This window comes from Pseudomassariella vexata, assembly GCF_002105095.1.
Source record: "Pseudomassariella vexata strain CBS 129021 chromosome Unknown BCR38scaffold_1, whole genome shotgun sequence".
NCBI classification, from domain to species: domain Eukaryota; kingdom Fungi; phylum Ascomycota; class Sordariomycetes; order Amphisphaeriales; family Pseudomassariaceae; genus Pseudomassariella; species Pseudomassariella vexata.
The window spans coordinates 4,457,438-4,480,873 of record NW_024467956.1 but is presented as its reverse complement, the minus strand read 5'-3'; the positions used below and the strand labels follow the sequence as shown (position 1 = coordinate 4,480,873).

Below are 23,436 nucleotides of genomic sequence, written 5' to 3'. Positions count from 1 at the left end.
ACAAGTGCCAAACGAAACGGCAGGCCTAGACAAGCCCAGCAGGGTGATAGGGAATAGGTTACCGTTAACCAAGCCATCAATTCTCAAGGCTGGGCAGTACCTCCATTTATCATCTTCGCGGGGAAAGTTCACCTTGCCTCCTGGTACCGCGACGCTGCCTTACCATGCGACTGGAAGGTTTCTCTGTCCAGTAATAGTTGAACAACCAATGAATTGGGTGTAGAGTGGGTAAATCATTTTGATCTACATACCCGGAGCCGTACAAAGGGTACGAAACGTCTTTTGATTCTCGACGGCCACGAAAGCCATCACTTGATGGATTTTGAGGAATCCTGCAAAAAACTGGGAATTGTTCCTCTTTGTATGCCTGCCCATTCATCACATCGGCTCCAGCCTCTCGATATAGTACCTTTTAGTGTGTTAAAACGCGCATATAGTGGCTATATTGAGGAGCAAATGCGAAAGCACCAAACCCACGTTGCGAAGGAGGATTTTCTATCTGGGTTTCTAGAGGCATCTAACAAGGCAATGACCGAATCTAATATTCGGTCTGGCTTCGAAGCAGCTGGACTTGTCCCATTGGATCCAGAAAGGGTCATTTCCTCGTTAGATGTTGCTCTAAAAGCCCGTACACCGTCGCCCGACCCTCAATTGCCGGCTGCTACTTGGACTTCCAAGACTCCTACTACCACCCTGGAGGCTACTTATCAATCAACTCTTATTAAGACTAGTGTCCAGAGGCATCAAAATAGCTCCCCAACTCATATTTTGAGCTCTGTAAACTCAATTGCGAAGGCTACTCACCTAATAGTGCATGAGGTTGCCCTTCTGCGCCAACCACCTATTAAGCAAACGTCGCAGAACCAAAAATAAGCAAATACAGCATGGAGGTACAATTACTGTAGCTGATTCACAAGAGCTACGGGAAGCCAAGGGTGATATCGAGGCAGTAGAGGGTGAGGAAGACAAAAGTAATGGTCCAAGGAAAAGGATCGCAAACAGTGCAAGACGTTGTGGTGTCTGCGGGGGGACTGGGCATAATGCGCGGACTTGTCAAGTAGAATTAGAAACATCTAATGAATAAGATTCTGCTTAGTTGAATTGATCTGATGTGTTGTGAAGTTATCTTGATTAATATTGAATTGATGGTTGAAAATGAGTCACTGACTTGGGTCAGTCACTGACTTGTGGATCACGTTAGCTGTAGTTAATATTTCAGAAGGCTCTAGCCAACCGGCAGCCGTTATGCTGGCCTATACCCCAAGATCATCGAAGCCATCGCGCAAAAGATATCGCGCAGAAAATTATGCCATGCCTCTTGTTTTTGCAGTAGCACCGGCGGTGCTGCACCGCCAAAGATTTACTATAACGAACGCGCCGGAGAGCCATAACCAGCTACTGCGCTGGTATCCTGTATTGGTTCTTGTTTTGAGGGTACTGGGCCTGAGCTGGAGAATATATGAAGCGCGATTTACCTGGTCAATAGGGACGACTGGGAGTCTATTGACTCATGGAACTGGTACGTTCCTGGCAGTGACATATTCCGAGCAGTTACGGTACGATAGGATGCTTAGCATGAAGAGATCAGGGCAGTTATCGAGGCAAGTGCTGAGATGATAGGGTTATAAGCTGTTCCAAAAAAGTGTATACTGACCGTCTCCCCACCTTCAGCTTTTTTTTCGTGCGCAAATAGGTCAATTGATAGCTAAAGATACATGAGTGGCATTCACGGTGTTATCTATCACCAACTGTCTTCGTGGTTGAGCACGTCGGAAAGGGTACAGACTTGGCCAGCACTGCCACCCTCGGTTACATAGTCCTTGATACTGAATTCGACCGGCCCTGGAGGTTCTGGACCGCATCCAACCAATCCACAGTCGGTCCTGCACTCCCTGTCCATAGCTTGTCAGTTCCAATATCGCGCGCTACAGTCGGCTCATTCCTCCAAGTACGCATAGAGCTCCTCAAAGTAGGTAACAATCTTCTTCATGTCAATTCGTCCACTAAGGTCAAACCATTTCTGAAACATTATTCCCCATGTCCAAGGCGCGTTGTGATTCCATCGGCAGGGTTTACCATCGTGTCGACCGACCCTGCTTGTGATTCTCCAGTGAGAATAACGGCAAAAATCCCAACATTGTAACGAAGATGTCCGTCTTTTCCGACCGGGAAGGGCAGGCCATGGAGATACTTCCTCTGCGTCGGCAAGGCACTCACAGTGTCGCCCGATGATTCTCAAATTGAAGACCTCGTCCGGGAGTTATATACTTCAGGCAATCTGAGCAAGCACTCTCGGCATATCGGCATATATAGTTGTCCAAGCTGTAGGTCGGTGACCACAGTCCGTGCCAGGTCTGCGACATAGAAGTCGAGCACAAGATGCCCCTCCAGAACCAAATCTGGATCCTCCTCCAGACCACAGTATCTTCGTGGCGTGGGTCGTACGAGGCAGAACAGATGTGATGCTGCAAGCTCTGGCGTTGTTGCTGAAGACTGGGGTGTATACGACGGACCCTACAGCGATCCAGAGGATGGGACAGCCGATAATCACGCCGCAGCGTTCGATGGGGCGAGCTTTTTTGACCAAATTGAGGGCATCAATACCCCCCCGCCCCTCCTATCGACGCCATCGTTAATGAAAACATGGCAGCCGGTCGCGAAAGTGTTGACGCCGCGCTTGTAGCAATCCGTTATTGGCTAGACCAGCTCGAAGCCAAGCCCAGGCGCATCCCAGAGCACGAGCTCTCGAAGCAAGCGGAAGCAAATCACCACAACAGCTACGTACGGTCGGATTTCAGATATTCACAAGATTTATGTTACCGATACAGTAGCTGGCCGCGGATCTTCAGTATATCGCGATAGAAAGACTAGAAACGATATATCCCTTCGTTATAGGACTTTAGCATAAGCGAGTTAAGACAATCGTCGAATGCAGTAGATAGTGACGCAATCGGAATGAAGGGGACATTTCCAATTGTTGTTCAGTCAGGTTTTGAGAAAACACAACAGTCAGAGAGAGTATAGTAGGGTTTATTACGCCCGGAGCTAAACCGGGTACAAGACTCTTAAATCCGGCTATCCCTCCTAACTATCATAGGATTCCTGGACTAGTATACTACACCGCGAAGATAAGTATGAGAGATAGATTATACCTAACACCTGGCATCATGGCATGGGTACTCACGTCGAACCTGCCGCCATGGAAGTAAGGACGTAGATGGAATGGAATCAAAGTCATGAATAAATCAAATCCGACACGTGAGGTGAAGTCTAGTAGGCAATATACAACAGATGTAGGCTTGTTGAAATACCAATCGAACGTAATTACATAATGTTGATCGTATTTCGTTGCTGGGTGTTTACTCGAAAACTTAGAGGTTTCGCTGGAGCTGCGACTGCCGATTGCGGGGAATGTCGGACGTCGCACCGGGTATAGCCGGACAAATAAAGACACCAGGGCTTAGTCATTATGTGGATCAGTCTTGATCATCATCAATTCTGAGGTGCAGCTTTCTTGCCTTCAATCACCTCAACAGTTGTTAAAATCTATCAACCCAGCAACACACACGCACACACAACCGATGGCTGAACACGCTCTTAAACTTAATCACTGGTCCCCCGACTATCGTCGCGATCCGCAATGGCGTTGGCCGTGGTGGGAATTTGACCTCGACCCGGATACAGCATTTCACAACCTGTCGCGACAGTACAACACATATTCGCTGCCGATCCAGGCGCCGCAAGCCTTCCACCTTGACCTTATCGATATTGCGAACGAAGCTAACAGCCTCGATGACCTTCATGCGCGACTTTCGGAACGAAGCACTGCACGGCAGACGGAGGTATTCAAGGCCTGGAGAAATGCGGCCATCCAACTCGTCGCCGCGCCCGACTGGGACAACAACAGGAGCAAGATGTTGCACAAACTGTGCAGCCTCACCCGGGAACCCTCTCTTAACACTCTCATTGGATTCATGTGGAGCCATGTGCCTGAGGAGACCGAGGATGCACGTGAGTGCATGGCGGATTTGAACAAAGCTGAAATGGAGAGGGAGCAGACAGAGAAGGCCAGTCGGGAAACCAGGTTCAAGTCAGCTGGGAAAGCCTCACGGAAACGGCTCAGGTCCGATGACGACGATGCAGACACTGATTCCGACGACGGTCAGGACGTCCGGCCCGCAAAACGGCAGAAGGTGGATGGCGATGATGCAGCCACCGTAGACATTTTTGACCTCAACAGCAACGAGCTGGCACGGCAGGTTACGGAATCACTACCGTCTCTGTCAGATGATGAGTGGGAGAACCCGGAACCGCCGCTGTCTGACTGTCCCGAGACCCCCCAATCCCACTTCGAGCCCGAGTCCGAGCCACAATCACATCAGAAACGTAGGCGATGTGAAGACACGCCTCCGTGGTCACCACCTCTCAAGAAGCAGCGACGCGATGAGCCGAAACAGGAGCCAGCAAATAGCATACCCGAGTGTCAGAGTAGCGAATGCGATGGTGTAACAACTGGTGAAATCGGAGGACGAGAGAGCGACGATGCTGTTCATTCAGAGGCAGAGAACTATGGACACTTGGAACCATTGGCGCCTGGGGATCAAACTAGAGAATCAATCATCACACTCGAGGGCATTGGTACACCTGGTGAGGCAAGGCTCGAGGGGCTCAACGATGCCGAAACCGAAAGGAAAATGAGCAAAGAGTCAACGCAAAGACGGAAGAGCCACGAATATCATCCGCCTCCCTCACCCCCCACGACAGACGACGATATCGATGCATCGTTCACCTCAGATTGTCAACCACCCAAACATCCCACTACGGATGAGCTTCGGTCACAATGTGATGTGTAGGGGACGGGGCAGATGCGGGATCGAGAATAGTCACGGACATACGATGCGACTGATGGCCAGTATCCACCTGAGCTCACCATCACTAGTCATCACCGCTGGTTCAGTCTCTAAGCAGCCCAGCCTCTGGCGAGTGTGTACTGGTTATCCTAACAGGGTTGGGTGCAGCCAGCGACACTCAGCTAGGGTGGGAGGGGAAGTATATGCTGGCTATCCTTACAGGGTTGGGTGCAGTTAGTCATACTTCCACTCCCCAGGAGGTGAATCACAGAGGTGTGCGCTGGTTATCCTGACAGGGTCGGGTGCAGCCAGTGATACCTCTGTAACTTTGCCTCCGCCAGGTGCTGCTGCGCGAGTGGGACGAGGGGACGTGTACTGGTTATCCTGACAGGGTCGGGTGCAGCCAGCGACGTCTCCGCCCTCGGATCACTCGTCCTTGCTCGAGCTATGGATTGTGTCTGATGGATATGGTATGGTTCGGGGTAGCGCATTGCTGGGGAGGCCCATACTATGACGTGCTTGGGGCAGAGCTGTGCGCACGATAATGACTGGCGTTGATTTGTTTTTATGATACCCAGGCCTATGATGCCGTAGTAGAACCGGTTTGATTTGAATAGAATGTTCATTATTGCCTTCCCTTCCACTATCTCGTTTAAGGGCAGTCAAAACTGATCTGCGTCTACTCAGCACACTTGGGATTCTGGAAGTCCAATTTTGTTATATATTACTCATCCTCGTAAGCCTCCGGTGACCATCAGGTGGGGACCACAGCCACAGTGGCGGGCCGTCCTCTTTTTGTAGAAAGAACACCACCTTCTCCCATAATACTATTGCACCAGCAAGGCGCTATTTTTCTTTTAAACTTACTGTTTATAATATGTGTATGTAGCGCATGACTTATAAAATTCAATTTGGGCATGTTTCAGAGACAGCGTGAAAAAGTTGGGTGAGAAAAAGTCGGTGGTTGGGTATTGTGGCTGCGCGTATGATCCATCCAGCACGATCTTATTGCCCAAGCGAATATTAGGATTCGAGATTTTATCATCACGATACCAGCCCATCCAAGTCATTCAACGACTCCATGACATGTTAATTTGTCAATGTAACATTGAATTGGTGTCTGCACACGGCAGCCCGCTCTCTCCCACCAAGACATCAGAAACTTTCCTCAGCTGTATCTCGGATTCTCACGCTGCGAGGCTGTGATGCCAGTCACGGATATCAACAATACTAACAAGAAAGGGGAGCCCGGCGGGGGGGATTCTTCTCGGTGTGTGGGATATAACCCGGCCAATCACCGGAACTCAGCTCTCTTGGGCTGCACATCGATCGACCAAGCCGCAGTGGGTGCTACCAAAGACAAAGATGCATCAATCAACATCTCAAATGCGGATGTAGTGCCGGCGAAAGTTAATGTAGTCGATACACCTCAAGGTAACGAGAATAGTGACCGCCCCCAATTCTTTTAGGACACTTGTACTCATTCGAGAAGCAAGTTCAGATGAATCGCAGTGCACGGCGATCAATGGCCCTCGTCAGACGGGACAAGATAATTCTCAAACTACCGAAGAGAATATTTCTCGGGGTATGGAAAACCGTCTGCAAGCCTCGCAGTCCACGGTGGCCAATAGCTCGAATCGTATAGAGATGAAACTTCGTCGACTCACAGAAGGGGAGAACTATCGTCAAATTCAAACGATTGACAGTCAACAAGCAGAGATTGTGCCTGCCCGAAAGGGTAGCAGGGGTTCTCAGCATCAGCACACCGAGAAAACCACTTCGCAGCGCACAGAATCTACCCAAGCATTCTCTCAACGACATGGGATTGGCCTAGCGGGTGTCTCCCTGTCAGACCTTGAGCTTGCCGCCCTGTCAGAACCGAGTACACCACGGAGATTAGAAAAGGCAGAGAGATACCCGGACGTGGCCGCAGTGCGACTAGCTTTCATGGGAACTGCATGTGGCACCCGAATTTTCATCACGCCGCTTATAGGACCAGAAAGTATCAAGCAGAATGCGCATGAGAATGAACCAGAAGGAAACGACCACGGAATTTCTTGGCTCAGGTATCCAGCTCCGCCATTGGCCTCGGAGACATCGACAATACCCGTCCAGATTGTCGCCGTGAGTCAAACCACTTACGCCCCCGGGTACAAGGTTAAGGCTGTACTTCCCCCTGGCGGCAGTTCACGAATACTCGAATGCACAATTATCTTTGACCCCGGACGGGACGATGTGCTTGTAACTAATGACTCAAACATGTCGCCCATCCACATCATTCCCATAATGACAGATCAGCAAGACGATGCAGAACCGATTGTTCTCTTTCCCCAAGCAGCCAGATACGTATCACCGGGCACGTACCGGCTGATTGTCTCGGCCTCACAGCGGGCCAGGGCGGATAATGATGAAGACAAACACGAGCTGGTGCATGTTAAAATCATGCCACGTCGGTTTATTAGCTCAAAAACACCTGCCTTCAAAGATAATGTAGATGCTATAACCCAAATCGAAACTCGCAAGCGGCCACCACAGGATGCACCCTCGTCGGTTATTGTCCACGGAGACAAACGGGCTCGCAATGTTCATGGTGAAGGCATTTCGTCTCAAGCCATGATCCAACATCAAGTCAAAGAGGGCAATCCACTCGTGGGCATTACCGAGAGCCAAATGGTCCGGATTCTGGGAGATGGCAAGGAGAACCGGTACACACTTGCCCCCAGACAGCGCATCGCCCGCAACAGGGGCTCAGAAGTCTTTGCAGCCTCCCACTCAAACATGCCCGCCCAGTTGGTCGCCGTAAAAGTCCTCAAGACCGACAATCACTACTCGCTTGCCCACATCGTCGAAACATGGCTCAAGGAGACTCATATCCACTCACGCCTTACAAAATCTCTGTCAGAGAAGCCAGGTGTGTCCGTGCTCAGCATGCTTTCAGCCGATGCCCGCCTGCTATCCATGTACCAAGAGCACCACCCCTCTCGCTCCCTTGGATCTTGGCCGCGCTGGCTTTCCACGGGCACTCACATGTTCACGGGGACAATGCAAGATGCACACCGTGTCTTAGTGGACATGGCAGCAGCCCTTGAGCATGTGCATGCTCAAGGTGTGCTGCATAATGACATCAAACCGGCCAACATACTGTACAGTCCCGAACGTGGTGCCGTCTTGATTGACTTTGGTCTGGCTAGTCTGGTTTCCTGGCCCTGCGTACACGCCGGTACGCCGTGGTATTTACCCCCCGAGTTCAGGGCATTGCCAGAGAGAGGCGAGGCCAGTGACATGTTCGCGCTGGGGGTGGTGGCGCTGTACCTTGTGGGGTTGCTACCTCTGCCGGATCGACTGAGGAGGGTCGAGGAGTGGAGGATTGCGCATTTGCATGGTCACTGTCCGGCGACGGATCAGATAAAGGCCATGGATGCGATGGATAGCTGGTTGAGAGAGGTGGAAATGACTAAGTCAAACATGCGTAGCAAGATGAAGACTTTAGACGAACATGTCCAAGAGGCAGCGATATACGGTGCTGTGGTCCAAATGCTTCAACGGATGCCCGAAAAGAGGATCACCGCGCCAAAACTGGTCCGTTGGTTGGACAAAAGAACAGTGCTAGGTAGTGGGTAGCAATACGGTGCCTCCACCATGCCATAAAATCTTGTGGCTAGTCACGGATAGGATGCTGCACAGAAATTTTATCTTTGGACAACGGCCAGGAAGGCTTGAAGGTGACGGATTTCAAGAGAGGTCCCCCGATATGTTTGCGGCGCCTGCTCTTAGAGCAGCCTTGATGATGCCACCGAGCGAGCAACATGACGAGCTCACTAGCGTTACCACATATGAGAATATATCAATAATAAGGGTCACATATAATCCTCGAAGTCAGAAACTACTATGAATAATACTGTCATACCAAAAAGTTCGAGACCCTCGCGTCCCGGATTCAGCCCTAGCTTAATGCCAATCCATGGAGTCTATTGAGCTTGAATCCACCGGTGACTCTTTCCTGCAACAAGCCCTGCAGGTCATACTTAGAAGCAACCTGCGTCAAGAACGCAACGTCTCCGGTCCATAAGAGAGTGGGTTCTGCTCGGGGTGCGCATGGTTGAGGTAGCGCCACTGCGTGTCGTAGTCATTCATTTAGGCACATTACTCGAGCACGGTAGTGTCAGCTACCAGCTTTCTGTTGGAAACCAGTTCGTTAACAGGCTCATCTATGATGGCCTCTCCCTGACTGAGGACCTAATTTGGATTCAGCAGCGTGTCAATATCAAGTACATCGGCGCCAGCTTTTGGGGACAATGAAGGTGGGGAGGGCCTGGAACAGAAGTATGTTGGAAGCGGAGTCGGAACCTTCCGTCTTCATTTCATCCACATATCTATCGAAAATGAGCAGTGCCTTAATCAACATTTCCATGGTTTTATGGAAATTGAGTGTAGTCTAAACGTTGCGTCGGCTAACATTACTATTCAATCCGATGCTGAGTTGGTGATATGTAGTTGAGGCCGCTCGTGTTCAGAAGAGCGAACGAGGTGGAGTTCTCGTTAACCTGAACTTTAGCCATTATCACGGCTATGAACAGACCCATGTCCGGAACCCATGTGGAACAACCAAGTTTGCCGTCGGCCGGATTTTCCACGTGGATGTCGAAGAACATCTTGACGAGCTGTTCCAGAACGGCCTGTTTCATGTCATAGGAGTATGCTAAGATTCCGCCATAAAATCCTGCTGGTGATAAGGCTTACATATCGAAGCGGGTGACGAAGCTCCTTGAGCAAGTGTTTGTCGATATAGAGTTGGCATTGACAAATGACCCGTCAGCCACAACCAACTCGAAATTCACATCGTCCTAGATAAACCCACATAGTCCTGAGTAACAAGAAAAGCCTATATACAGAAACTTGAGAAAACGATAACTTATCGCCAGGGAATAATTCTAATGATAGACATACCAACACCTAGCAACAATTGGCAGCGCTGAATTGGCCCACATGACAATCAGTGACACCCATACCATATATCTCAAGTACGCCGTAGATGTCTTGCCATCAGGTATCTGGCCTAACATGTGCAATGCCCTGTCAAGTAGAGTGTCAGCCGCCATGCCAAGCCGTTCTCAAGCAGCGAGTCCCGAGAATTCACTTAAGCCTGTGCAACTCCGATACTTCCCTGGTTCGGAGTCATTGACCGCATACGTACAAACATCGTGGTTGATCAAGTCCATCCCGCTGAAGTTAATGGTAACCTCGTGGGCGGCAATGTCACTTGGCCAGAATGCGTGTCTTCTGTCGCGAATTGTCACATTCAAATTACCAGCAGCACAACGAGCCTAGTGTCTTCACATCCATAGACAGATTCGTACTTTGGGGGTTGAACGATGCACCAGGGATGCAAGTCTTGAACTTTGCCCCCGTAGGTCGAATAAATACTCGCCTCATACTCGGAGTCTTGATAGAGCAGGTCATCCAGGCCTGCGGCAATCACACTTATTTTGCCGGTAGCTACAATTCAGCCTCGAAACCAGTCGGATTCTTAATCAAGGGCAGCCTGATGATGATGACGATGTCGGCTGGAGCCCAGCATAGCAATCCGGCTGTTGGAGGCAACGTGGAAGAATTCCATCAAAAGCGCTTTATTACATAGCAGGGCATCGGGAGGCGCCTCAACCCTGTCGCCTTTCGCGGATTTGGAGGAGACACGACGCTGTGCGCGAGACGCCACTTTGCCACGAGCTAGATATTGATGTTGGCGACTCTGCTGCTCCTGCGTTTCGATGTCCGACCCTCAAACAAGATGAATTGGGCACTCACGTCGACCGCCAAGTCCTCGCAGGGCGAGGCTGAACTGCTGCCCGGCCTGAGGCAAGCGGCAAAACATGGCGCGTCGCCTGTTTGGGATGCAGAGATGTTGAACTTCTGGTATTGCAGAAGTGGGTATTATGCTTGAGTGGCTAGGTGTGATGCTTATTTGTAACGATCAACCAAGCATTTCAAGCTAAACTTTGAGATTACGACTGTTAAGAGTTCGGGTGAATGCACTCACGGCTTCATCCAAGGAAATTAAAGTTGTTTTCTTGAGTTCATCCGAGAAGAGTTACAAGGGCGAGCATGAGAAAGATTTGACAAGGTTAAGTCAACGCATCCCAGTCCGCTGAGTTTCACACGGACAGTTACAGCATGCAGGTCTGACTTGTCCGAGCTGTCGGGTCAAATGTCGGTCAAGGTGCCGAGCCCAAGGGTCCAACTGAGCGCTTACATGAGAATGTGACCTTATTGGTAAGGGGAATTGGTCACCGAGCCACAGCATGGTTGTGCTACATTCCTTCTCAGAGCTTTTCTGCACGTTCATCAGTTGGACTGTCAGATTGCCCCTGATTGGACCGTCTGCTTCGAATTCGGCGTGAGACTGGCGTCTCCTGATGAACAATGAGCTAATGATAGAAGCGCACCTATCATAGCCCTGTATACCCCGCGGGCCTAACCCTTACCCCGGATTCCACGTTCCTTCACAGGGATGCGGGTCCATTCAAGTTGCTTAGTTGAAGGCCGACTTCTAACTGATTGGTGGAGAATGACCGCTTGACAGACGATACCGCTCTCGTCTTCCCCGATGCTGTCTGGTATAACTAGGGGGGTAGGCCCCATTTTCCTAGAGTTTTAGAGTCTTGGAGAAGCTGCGCTGAGTCTGACGGTCTGATCCTCTCTTCCCCACTTTCTCGTCAAGCTCTTCCCCATTGTGAACGATCTTGCCTGGTCGAATCTGAAGGACTGAAGGGCGTCAAATCCAGCAGAATGGGCCTACCTACGCTGCCCAAAATCTACAATGTTCACTTTGTGGCAATAATTGCCACCCTTGGCGGTGCGCTGTAAGTCATTGGCCGCTTGAAGCCAAACTATCACAATTCTTGCAACTGGAAATTTGCAACTGACGCAACCCAGCTTTGGCTTTGACATCTCATCCATGTCAGCCATCGTCGTCACTGACCAATACCTCGACTACTTTCACTCACCCGCCGGCGCGCTCCAAGGTGCCATCGGATCCGCCCTGGCAGCTGGCTCTGTAGTTGGGTCTGCCGTAGCCGGCCCCATCTCCGATAAGATCGGTCGTCGCGATTCCATCATGTTTGCCTGTATCTTCTGGTTTATTGGAACCGCGGTGCAGGTTGGCTGCCACAATTCAGGCACCTTGATTGTTGGCCGTGTCTTCAACGGCTTCACCGTTGGCATCACATCGTCCCAAGTTCCCGTCTACCTGGCCGAGATTGCCAAGGCAGAAAAGCGTGGCTCCATTGTCATTATCCAACAATTGGCGGTCGAATTCGGCATCTTGATCATGTACTTCATTGGGTACGGCTGCTCCTTTATTCCCGGCCCTGCTTCGTTTCGTACTGCTTGGGGCACGCAGTTCATCCCCGCTTTCTTCTTGGTAGTTGGCCTCCCCTTCCTACCACGTTCTCCGCGTTGGCTTGCCAAAGTCGGCCGAGAGAAGGAAGCGATTGCTACACTGGCAAACATTCAAGCAGGGGGCAATGTTGACGATCCCCTGGTTATCGCCGAGTGGGAGGAAATCATGGTGACTATGCGTGCTGAGAAGGAGGCTGGCCGTGGCTGGAGAAAATTCTTTAAGAACGGCATGTGGAAGCGTACCATGGCCGGCATGTCGGTGCAGGCCTGGCAGGTAAGTCATAGACCCAAAGCCAACATGATTGAAAATCCTACTTACATGTTTCGCCGTCATAACAGCAACTGGCCGGTGCCAACGTTATCGTCTACTACCTGACTTACATCGCGCTCATGGCTGGTCTAACCGGTAACGTCGCCATGGTCACTTCAGGCATCCAGTACGCCGTTTTCATCATCTTTACGGGAGTCATGTGGCTTTTCATCGACAAACTTGGTCGCCGCACCCTTCTCATTTGGGGCGCACTTGGCATGGGATTCTGCCACATTGTTATCGGTGGCGTCATGGGTGGGAACCACGACGATGTTCCCGGAGGTGTGGGCAATCCGCCCAACCCCAATATCGTCATCTCGGTCCACGGTGGCGCCCCCGCCAACACTGTCATCACCTTCTCGTACCTGCTCATCGTCGTCTACGCCTTGACTCTGGCACCAGTATGCTGGATCTACGCTGCTGAGGTGTGGTCCCTCGGTACACGTGCCACGGGTATGTCCATGGCGGCTATGTCTAACTGGGTCTTCAACTTTGCCCTGGGCATGTTTACGCCACCTGCCTTCATTAATATCAGCTGGAAGTTATTCATCGTCTTCGGTGTGCTCTGCATTTTCGCCGCTGTGTGGTTCTGGGTCTTTTATCCGGAAACTTGTGGGAAAACCCTTGAAGAGGTTGAAATCATGTTCTCCAAAGATGGTCCTAAGCCGTGGAAAACCAAGAAGGGCGAATCTAGGCTGGAGCAGGAAATCCAGGCCGTGGTCGAGAGGAAGACAGATAAAGACCACGTTCCCGTTATCGAGCCAGCTGAGTAGGTCTGAACAAGTTCTCTGGTCACATGGGTCTATGGGAAAACTTTGTGAAATATCACGTTAAGTGGGAAGAGGCCCGGGGGTAGTCAGCAACAGGTGACTCAAAATTGCTACGATGATACAGAATCTGATAAGCACTACTTGAAAAAGTGTGATTAAATCCAGAAGACGCACCCCTTTTCTATATCATGCATGTTTGTGCCCGCCGTTGTTCACTCGGATTGATAATATCCACAGGCTCCTGTCCATTCCATTACCCGTCTGCCCATAGAGGAAAGCCCATGTCAGGTCCGACATCTCAGATACAGCGGCCTTTCCGGCTTCAGAGTGTGCATGGTTTTAAGCAGTTTGCGCAACATGTCCCTGTACGCAATGGGATATCTGCGTCGAGGTAAGTCGCCGGGTACGACGTAGATGGCATCAGGGAAACTCCGATTGATCTCTGGCGTCAAAGATGGGTAAGAATGTGGTCAAATTCAGGATTCGGCCAGTATAATCACCATTGGGGCGGCATCACAGAAACTCTGAAAAATACACTTGCTGATTGCTCTGGATCAAGCTCAAAGACTTGATGAGGCGCAGCCAGAAATAAATACCTTCTTACACCTCGTGCCTGCATGCGAAGGAACCGAAAGCTCCATGATTGAGGGTCGATGGTAGAGTTAATTAGCCAGTGTCTACTTTATGTCATGTCACTCCCGACTAGTACAGCCAGTTGTGGGAGATGTCTCCTCGCAGCCTAGTTATAAAGTTGTGGCGCTGATTTCAACCAAAGGCTACGGAAATGATAGCTATAACGATGGACAAGAGAAGTAATAATAATGAGGCCGGTCTCGATGTTTCTCATACCGCTTGGCTATTCTTTAGGTACGCTGATCTAATAATTGTCCCCACGATATAGGGCGTCTTAACATGTAGCATATCATGCCTTCTTGGACGTTGTCGGGACAATATCCATATATGCTCAAGCGAGAGCACCTGTCCATGCAGACATTTGCATCCAAATCTAGAGCATCGTCTGATCGGGAATTAATAACAAGATTGCGGGATATCATACATTCCTTCACTGCCAGTGAGTGGACTGCGGAAGGGCTATCTACGGGCAAGTGGCCCAAGTGCTGCACCCAGCACACAGGCGGTAGTGCCTGGGGCACGCAACACAAAAAATAAAACTGTACTACCTTTGATGTCCCACATGGCATTTTGGCAGGTGTGTCCACCTCAGCAAGACGTCAGGCTGGAGTGTTGTCGAAATGTGCACCGATTCACAACGGTCGGTCATCCCAGTAGGATTGGAATAGATATCTTTGCTTTGGCCACTCAAACGACTCTCATTGTATGTTCATGATGCACGAGGTGCTTAATCATTATTTATTATATCGCACATGTTATTTCAGAATCACAAAGCGCATCTAATTGGACACGATAGTTCCTGTCGCATCACCCCGTCCGTCGGATGTAGCTTATGTTCAAGATGAACGAAGATACAATGAAGAGTGGGAAAGAATGCGAAACAAATGTTCAGTCTCATCCGGCCGATGGCAATGCCAAGACCGGCGCATAATGTCTGTCCTTAATTTCAGCGTTTATAAGCCTGAAATCCGCCAAGATGCATTGAACTTCCGGCTTGGCGATGATATTAGGCAGGGGTTCCCACTCCCAAAGCCTTAGACCCATAAATGTCAGAGGGCATCCAGTGAGTCGTTCTATGGCAAGAGAATCTTGTCCACAGATCATGGTCGTACGCAGATATCATCTCTCAGGAGACATCTGTGTTGTTCTTTCTTCCTTGTGTCTTTTCCTGCGTCTTGATGTTGTGAAACGAGGTATTTAGAGACGCTGTTGAGGTTGAAATCCTCGAGAGGGATGCGGGAATTGCTTACTGGATTGCAGCCAGCATGAATGGTTCAGATGTAATTGTTCTGTGGCGTATGGATATGATTTGTGAGACAGTTGTCATTAGTCGTGAAGTATGATTTCGATCTGACAGTCGTTGTCGGTGGGCTACTTAACAAAACATCAATAAGGTGGCATGATGTGCAGCGATGCAAACAATATTGCGGTTTTCCACAAGCGACCCGACAACGCCTATGGCCCAACGCACTGCCCTGGTACCGTCGTCGTGCAAGCCATTTAGTGTAAGCACATCGAGCCACTCACGTTGGGGCTTTGGACAGCTACTTTCTAAGGAATACCTCGTTGGCAGCTAATTGATTAAGATTGTATAGTGACCTTCCACTAACCAGGATCACCTCACCTCGCTGCCACCCGTCGCCGGTACCTATCATCCCGCCTCTGAGAGAGGGAGGTTGGAAGTGAGACAAAAAAGAAGTAGCCAATATGCGAGAGAAGCCGAAAGCCTACTCGCAGGAGTGGATCAAGTCCCGCGCTATTGATGGACATCATCTTCACTGACTCTGCAGCTTCTCTTCGACGATACCGACACCTACTTGATTGAAGTTGTGGCCAAAGCTGGGATAGCCACACATGACTAATGAATTGATGACATTGTACACCTCCTTGAAGATGGATTTACTTTCAGCAGTCCGAGACAGACCTGTGGACGGGTAACGGGCTTGATTGTGTCCTATAGCATTGTTAGCAAGTATGCACATAATAATGGGTTTTTAGCATGGCTGCACACTATTGCCTTGCCGGTTGCTACTCAAGTATTCACAAGCCGATTGGGCAAGTGTATTATGTCTGATCACGCAGCATTCATGGGGTAGTCTACGAGATAATCCTTGCAGATCAGAGATCGGAATCAACTTTCTTTGAACATGCGTTGGACCATCACATCAAGTCCATCCTCGAGCTCCACTCCGCGATGCCCCAAGCAAAATCAAGGGACGTTCTCTAGTTAACTTGTGTTTTTGAATTTCTATAACAAAATTGGAGACATGGGCCTGATATTTTCAACGGTTCAGACCTGTTTTGCACTGGCTAGGGTAAGGACAAGTGAGTTTCCCTTCCGTGGTGATGAGCCTGCAAAATGACGGGAGAGTATTGTATGCAATAATAATAAATTGAGTCCATCTAAAACGCCTAAGACAATCTAATGTACAATATATAGTCGTACACTAACCCCATGTTCTGCTTCTTGACCGTATGCCCCAATCTCGCCAGCCTAGTCCGAAGCAGGTAATTCTGCCACGGATCTTGGTAACAAAGAATCGGCCCCATTGTCATTACCTCCCAGTTCGTGTTATGTTTCGTTTAGCAAACGGGGACGTTGAGGACCTGGTCGACCTGGAGCAGCAGAGGGTCGACGCCATCGTTGGCAGCCAACAGGGCGTCGGTGGTAATACCCAGGCTCTGCGCAATGAGGAAGAAAGTGTCACCGGCAACAACAGTGTAGGTGGCCTCGCCGTCGGTGACACAGATGGCGTCGGCCGTGTCGTCAGCCAGGCATGATGTGTTGTCGGGGCTGCACACCAAGGTGGGCACCTGGAGGACATCGCCGACATTGATGAAGCCGGGGTTTGCCAGGCTGTTGAGCGACGCAATATCGCAGATGCCTGAGCTGTAGTATTGCGAGATCTTGGTTAAGGTGTCGCCCGAAACGACTGTGTACTCGACCGTGGGGCCAGCCGAGCAGGTGGCAGTGGGAACGGGAGCCGCGCTGGTAGACGTGGGGGCGACCTGAATTATGTTAGAATGAGGTCACGTCTCGTCTCTGTGGTGCTCTGAATATTTCATGACTTACTTCGTAAGGGTAAGCGGCAGCAAGGCCGGCGGCGGCGAGCATGACGAAGATGGTGGACTGCATGTTGATGGATTATATGGTTGGCTTGCTGACTGCGTGAAGAAAGAGTGGCTTAGTGAGTGAATGTAGAATAGCAACGAGTGTAAGCGGCTGATTTGATACCGGTTGGTTGAATAGTGAGAGTGAAGTAGACAGAAGGAGTGGGAACTTTCGCTGTTCTTATACCTGATTCTGGCGTCTCGGCAAACGGCATCGTCTTACCGTCTGGTAACCAGTCGGATGTGTTGTCTCCTTTCCCTGGACACTCCATAACACGGGTCTGCAAGGTGTCCCGGCAGACTGGTTCTGGTCAGCGCCGTGTAGTTATATTGCCAAGAGTATGTTGTCGTATACCCCACATCGTGTAACCCCTGCAAACTCTATCTTCCAATTCGGCATCGTGAACTGACTCGCAAATAGGAGACGTAGCTCACATGCCCAGCCGCCAGGACTAGCTCCCTTCATCCCGCTGCCGGGAAATATGGTTTCAATTTTCAACATGGTCAGCTGAGATTCGTACGTAGCATGAGTATGGACACTGTTGGTCAAAAGATGTCCATTTTCAGTGACAAGCTCGTTTGACGTCAATGTATCAAAGAGATTTGATTCTTAATCTATAAATTACAGGCGTTCTAGGTTGTTCCTAGTTCCCCACGCGGGGATTCATGATATCGGATAATCCCGATAGGAGGGTATGAGAAAACCATCAGGACAACAGGAGTCGAAGTGGGTCGGGAGAGTGAGCCTCGTGGCTGAGTCGATATCCGACCCATCCGGCTCGTCCGCTCTTCATTCCTCAATATCTATTCTTCAAATCGTTCTTCTGCAGTTCGTCGGATATTGGAACACGAACTTATCTTGGCATTGATTTTCTATTTTAGTTGATCAATTCGGCGAGCATAAGCGAGTGCCACGTCTGGTGGCATTCGGCAGCTCCGCATGGCAACAAGCTATTAAGTATGCTTGGCGTAATGCATGCTCAGAATGCTTAAGAGGATATAGTGACTGATTGATGTATCTAGACCTAGCTCGTATTAAATTCAACGTAGTGAAACGAGGATCAAACACCTTGGGAAAAGTGTATAATGGTGTTGCCTGGGCCTCCAATGAGCCGAGTGGTTCGGAGAGGGGGAATTTTGTGTAAGACGACACATGACATATTACTCTACGCTATAAAATACCTCCATAACCATCTTTACGTGTAGAAGACCGTGGCTCTATAGGCACACGGGGTACCCGTGTGGGTACCTAAGCTCCCCCGTGGTCGGAGACTATCCCGCATCGCGCTGTAATTCGGTGATTAGAGCAATTCGAAAGATGTATTCTTCTTAATTTCGTTTATTATACTGTCCTATGCAAGCCTACGGCTTATGAAGACAGTAAGTCTAAAGATCCGAAGTATAGCGGGTAAATTATCCAGTCCTACTAATGGTAAGACTAGAACCTTTGAGTCTTAGAATCTAATTGCGTTCTCTTTGTTCATCTATTTCAAGGATAGTGTTATAAGAATGGAGAAGAGAATGACGGGCTAACGTCCTAGATGTAAAGATTCGATATAAAGGGCATGTGATGATAAATAACAATGTTATCATCGCTAAGATAACATGACATGGAGAAGTTTCAAGCATTACTCAAAGGAGGCGTAGTTCTGGAGTGAGGAAAGCCTATACACCAAGTTAGTTGCTTTGTGTATAATATAGAGCAATACTAAGCTTGTTTACTCAACCAATTCACATAATAAAACAAGTTTCCGCTTTACACACTATTGGCTCCTCTTGAATCAAAGGAGCAAAATCGTCAGTAGCTTCAAGTCTTCTATAGCCAACAGATAGGTACCGTTGCAGGAGAAAAGAAATCAGTATTTATGTTAATCTACTCCCCAAGTCACCTGCAAAGCCTGTCGTGAACAAAGTTGTATCTAGCATCAACATCTATATACCATGCGCACCAGTATACAAGGGGAAGAATATTGACGGTAGCCGTTTGTCAAATGTCACTATTACCCTAATAAGGCTCAAAACGAGAAGTTTGAGGATTATAAAGGAGCGAAATATCAGTATTAACATTACGCGTAAACTGAACGTACGATATATCCTCTATATATGAATGGAATAAGGCTATATAGCACAAATTAAGGTTCTAAATTTATTTCCATTTGACACTTTTTATAAACTCACATATTTCTCGATGAAAGTTTGACTTGTACTTTCATCTACTATGTAACGGACTCGGGGGGTTCTAGCCTCTACAAGATTTTCAAGCAACCCATCTGGGATATCCACAACTTCGCTCAACGAATTTGCATTGCTCAGGTTGCGGCTCCCAGGGTTTGAATTGATGATGGAAATCAAAAGATGCATTACTATCAGGTGACTATTGTCAACAGCCGATCTCCATGATTACATCAAACTTATGAAGCGCCAGACACCAAGATCTCCTTGCACTGTTCCAGTCGTCCATGTGCCTCTTGGAGCAGTTCTGAATGTGCCTCAGCCGAAAGAGCGCCAATAGCATCTAACAGAAGAGGTAGGTCCTTATGAAGAGAAGTAGCCGCAGACTCGAGTTCCGAAAGTCGCGCAACATTTGATAGATAGTCTGAGATGATACCCGTACGCCTCATGGTAGATGAATACATTTGACTTGATGGACTCCTGGGATAGCCAAGTGCTCTGACGTAGGACCAGATGGTCAAGGTAGCGTAGTACATGATCCAAGGTCTGTGGGGGTCAGGGTCATTGCGACATGAATACTGGATCCCGTATGCCGCCCCTGAACTGCCATTCTGGTACTCATAGGGCCGTTTTCTCGGTCGACTGTGGTCAACAAGTATACAGTGAAGCAGTTTGAAGGCGTGGAGAACTGAATGTGTCGTCGAGGAAAGAGCTGCCCAGGACTTCATACGCGTCACTACGTTGGTATAGTCTCGCGTTGAGATCTTGCGGCCCAGGAGACGCTTGGCCCCCGCGTACACCTGGCAATCAATGATGTCGACGTAAAGGCTAATATGGGCAAGATGGTACAACACTGCGGCACTCTGGATGAGGCCATTGGATCCGGGACGTTGTCCCGAGGTATTTGTTTCTGCTTCATTCGACCCCATGGCCTCGTCGAAACTTTTCTTCCAGTCGTCAAAGGCGCTCAGAAGCATCTTACACCACTTTTCTCTCGTGTCGGTGGGGGATTGGGTCAAGTCAAGCCACTTCAAGTGTGTCTCGCGGTGGCTCAAGTGCCACCCGACACTGAGCAGGCCACACATGATAATCATGCGGCCGAAAGAGTGGGTTTGGATCTGCCCGCCGTGGATGGCTTTCTTCAGACCATCAAGGAACGAGACGGGCTTGAGGCCATACATGCGAAGATTGGCTTCTTGCTGTCGTACACTCTCCGGGGTTGATGCTGACCACAGTGAGTCATCGCAGGGTAAGGGTAGACGAATTTCATGGGGCGCCATATCTGCCGTATGGCCAAACATGGCTGCATGCACGACATCCATCATAAAGGCAGCAAAGACGACCCGGTGCATGGCCTCCGTCTCAGCCCACCGGATCCACCAAGTCCTGCCATCAGTAGCAGGAGCATGGTTGGCAGCAATGGGTTCATCTGGAGGAGACTCGCTTCCAGATCGTCCTATCAATGGGCTTCCTCGTCGCAAAAGGGTGAGTGTGGCGGAATGGTAGATGTGGGCTCGTTCGTGAAGCTTCCTTGTCGAGCACATCTTTTCGTAAAATTCCACGAGTAGAAGTGCCTGCGCGACCCACAGATCTACAGGAGGCGAGGCTTCGTCAGCGGTTAGGATTTCCCATCGAACGCATGTAATGATGAGATCAGCGAACGGCCCGTACTCTTCCAGTGTTCCTGTCGTGTCCTGGCTGTGGAGTGACACTGCTCCTAAAGCAATCATAACCATGAGCAGAAATACGGAACACCGACTAGCTAAAAAGGTTGGCTGGTGGACAATGGGCAAACGGGCTGACACGTGGTCCCAGTAGTGACGAATGCAGTCCCGCATCATATCCAAGTTCAGCCCAGGAAGGTCGCCTCCGGCCTCGTGCACCAAACCAGCAATCAGGGGCTCGTATTTGGGCTGTTTCTGACGAAACACCTGAACCCACCGCAGCACTTCCTGGCGAAGAAACTCGGAGATCAGTTCCTCAGGCGTGTCTGATTGGCGCGGAGGGGTGAGGTCAATTTGAGACCGACTAGTTAGCGAATCGTGGTCATAGTGGATGTTATTATTGAACGGGGACTCCAAGCCGCCTTCGAGGAAGGGCAGACCAGCCATGCTGTAATCGGCGTAGGTCCGTTGGGGGTCAAACAGCCACATGGCGAAGTTGTCTCTGTTCAATCCAGCCGGGTCGGTGGGGATTGGAACGCCGGCGAATGGTACGTATGATGCATGACTGTGCTCAGGGATGGGAGCCGGTTCGCGGGCATAGAAACCGGGCTTGGTACGAACGAGATTCATGTCTTCCATGGTTGCCCAAGGGGCAGAGCCCTGAGTCAATCCTGCGTGTTGAGTGTTTGGCAAAGACATGGAAGCCGGAGTTTGAGCTGCATTGGACTCGGGTGAGAGAAGAACCGACGCATTTCTTGGTGCACTTTGGGGCTGCTGCTGGAAAGCTGCTGGCCGGACTGGTCCAGGGTCCCCAAAAGACGGCGATGCTGTTAAGGACATCTGGGGGGCCGAGGCCTTAGATGGGAGGGCGAAGCTACTGGAGCGGTTCCGTGGGACGTAGGAACCAGAATGGCGCTTCTTGTGCCGCTCAAGGAGATCAAGGCGAACGAACTCCTGGGTGCAATCCCCGACATTGCATCGATGGATGACCTTGGCGTTGTCTGATCCGTGTCAGACTGTCAGTACTCAATGGTGATCCCACACTTGATGTGATAGACAGCCTACGGTTCAGTTGATGCCGTTGTAAGTGCTCGGCTCGCGAGTAGAGCTTGCCGCATCCCGGCTCATTGCAGGCGAAGCGTCTAGGGGCACCTTTGCGACTAGCACGCTTGTATGGTGCATCACTGCCCGGTGATTCTCGCTGTGGCTCCTGCGTCGCCATGACTAGGAGACATTATCTCCCAGATCTGGGAAGTGGACTCGGCTTATGACCTTGAAAGTGGAGATGGAAAAGCAACGACCTGGGATGTGGGATGAATGGGGGTCGCGACGTGTTTTCACTCTTGAAACTGAGACCAAGTTGACGTTCCGTGTGGGGTCGACGCGGGGGCTAGTGTCAGTCGAGTGTCGCACAAGCGTGGGGGTTCAGCCACACTTTCTGGGGAAGGTGTGGGGGTAATACCGTGATACAAAGATGAAGGTATGGATTGCTGGGGGGAGGGGCGGAGGGGGGTGCTGATATTTTTCAGCGGATCTAGTAATCGCATTTCTATTAGCACTCCTATGTTCGACACTCAAGGCGAATCGGAGATTTTCTCTACAGACTTAAAAATCCAAGTATAGCACATTGCGGTATACGGGGCTGGCCCTTCGGTGTCGTCGCGAGGCTCAGAGTACTTGCCACTCCCGTCATCGGGTAATCGCTCCTTGTGATTCCTAATTTGTGATCCTGGAAGGAAATCCTCACGTTTGAGCTTCTCAGGCGATCGACTAGCCTGTCAATATCCAACTTCAGCCTGGCGATCTCTCCCACGAGACGCCCCAGGGTCCTGCTGGGTCCTGGGAACTGATTCAGAGTCCGCTCAAACCGTCTAAATAAAGCCTCATGGGACTGCGACAGCTCCACACCCGATTCCCCGGCGGCTCGAATGCACTAATGCACTGAATACTGTCCTGTCTACATTGTATCATGTTTATTCTTGGGAGATTCCAGCTCTCGAATCTTCTTCGTATGCAAAATCCATGCACAAAGTTCTCGAAGTGCCGTAGCCTAGGCTGTTCAAAATTGAGACCCTGAGCCTCATCTGCTCATCGAAGGAATTGCCAGGCTTCAAGATTCCGTCAAGCTTCCGGCATTGGCCAAGTTCCTGCTTCAACTTCACACAGCGGTCGTACCCAGACCAGTTCAAGTTGGCGTTACCGGCTGTTGTGGCTATCACTACCAATGTACGCGGTTTGGTAAACACCTGATAGCCCTGTGATACGGACTGAGGGTCGAGAGCCCAGCGAATCAGAGTTCTCCAGTTCTCGACCACCGGACGGTCGCCGTGTTCCATAGTAACTTCAGACATACCGATATTGCTCTCGCCGTAATAACTCTCCATCAGCCTCAATCCTAACGTTGCTCAAGCAAGAATTCTTGTGCAGCTTTCGCTGTTCTAGAACAGCTTGTAAGTGGCTTTCAAATGATGGGACCCACTTAGTTTAGTCGATGTCGTATGATGTCGTATAGGTAAGGATTTGAAACC

General features: G+C 50.0%; 5 protein-coding genes across 5 annotated transcripts; 3 read left to right on the top strand and 2 right to left on the bottom strand.

Moving 5' to 3' along the window:
- Window positions 1–3,581: 3,581 nt before the first annotated feature.
- Window positions 3,582–3,890, top strand: BCR38DRAFT_330965 (uncharacterized protein; the record flags this gene model as incomplete). The annotated part of the gene is made up of 1 exon (XM_040855011.1): window positions 3,582–3,890. A coding segment is annotated over one exon (309 nt), but the record flags the coding sequence as incomplete, so codon positions are not given.
- A 1,993-nt stretch (window positions 3,891–5,883) lies between these two features.
- BCR38DRAFT_28769 (kinase-like domain-containing protein) lies at window positions 5,884–8,730 on the top strand. Its single transcript, XM_040854472.1, has 2 exons — window positions 5,884–6,284; window positions 6,343–8,730. Exons 1-2 carry the CDS (start codon window positions 6,056–6,058, stop codon window positions 8,469–8,471), a joined length of 2,358 nt encoding a protein of 785 aa, XP_040721774.1. The 5' UTR covers window positions 5,884–6,055; the 3' UTR covers window positions 8,472–8,730.
- Window positions 8,731–11,636: 2,906 nt separating this feature from the next.
- BCR38DRAFT_331356 (general substrate transporter) lies at window positions 11,637–13,331 on the top strand (the record flags this gene model as incomplete). Its single annotated transcript, XM_040855046.1, has 3 exons — window positions 11,637–11,710; window positions 11,784–12,522; window positions 12,588–13,331. The coding sequence occupies 3 exons, from the start codon at window positions 11,637–11,639 to the stop codon at window positions 13,329–13,331; spliced, it is 1,557 nt and encodes a 518-aa protein (XP_040721773.1).
- Window positions 13,332–16,544: 3,213 nt separating this feature from the next.
- On the bottom strand, window positions 16,545–16,958 carry BCR38DRAFT_330326 (uncharacterized protein; the record flags this gene model as incomplete). The annotated part of the gene is made up of 1 exon (XM_040854946.1): window positions 16,545–16,958. A coding segment is annotated over one exon (414 nt), but the record flags the coding sequence as incomplete, so codon positions are not given.
- A 2,250-nt stretch (window positions 16,959–19,208) lies between these two features.
- On the bottom strand, window positions 19,209–22,232 carry BCR38DRAFT_419152 (fungal-specific transcription factor domain-containing protein). The gene is made up of 2 exons (XM_040859289.1): window positions 21,974–22,232; window positions 19,209–21,909 (listed from the first exon to the last, which is right to left on the bottom strand). The coding sequence occupies exons 1-2, from the start codon at window positions 22,128–22,130 to the stop codon at window positions 19,484–19,486; spliced, it is 2,583 nt and encodes an 860-aa protein (XP_040721771.1). The 5' UTR covers window positions 22,131–22,232; the 3' UTR covers window positions 19,209–19,483.
- Between the last annotated feature and the right edge of the window lie 1,204 nt (window positions 22,233–23,436).

What these genes read in the sequence shown, in the direction of transcription:
- BCR38DRAFT_28769 (XM_040854472.1), top strand. Translation starts at nt 6,056, where the DNA reads ATGCCAGTCACGGATATCAACAATACTAACAAGAAAGGGGAGCCCGGC. An exon ending in TGTAGTCGATACACCTCAAG is followed by an intron (nt 6,285 to 6,342) that starts GTAACGAGAATA and finishes TCATTCGAGAAG; the next exon opens with CAAGTTCAGATGAATCGCAG.
- BCR38DRAFT_419152 (XM_040859289.1), bottom strand. Translation starts at nt 22,130, where the DNA reads ATGGCGACGCAGGAGCCACAGCGAGAATCACCGGGCAGTGATGCACCA. An exon ending in ACAACGGCATCAACTGAACC is followed by an intron (nt 21,910 to 21,973) that starts GTAGGCTGTCTA and finishes GACACGGATCAG; the next exon opens with ACAACGCCAAGGTCATCCAT.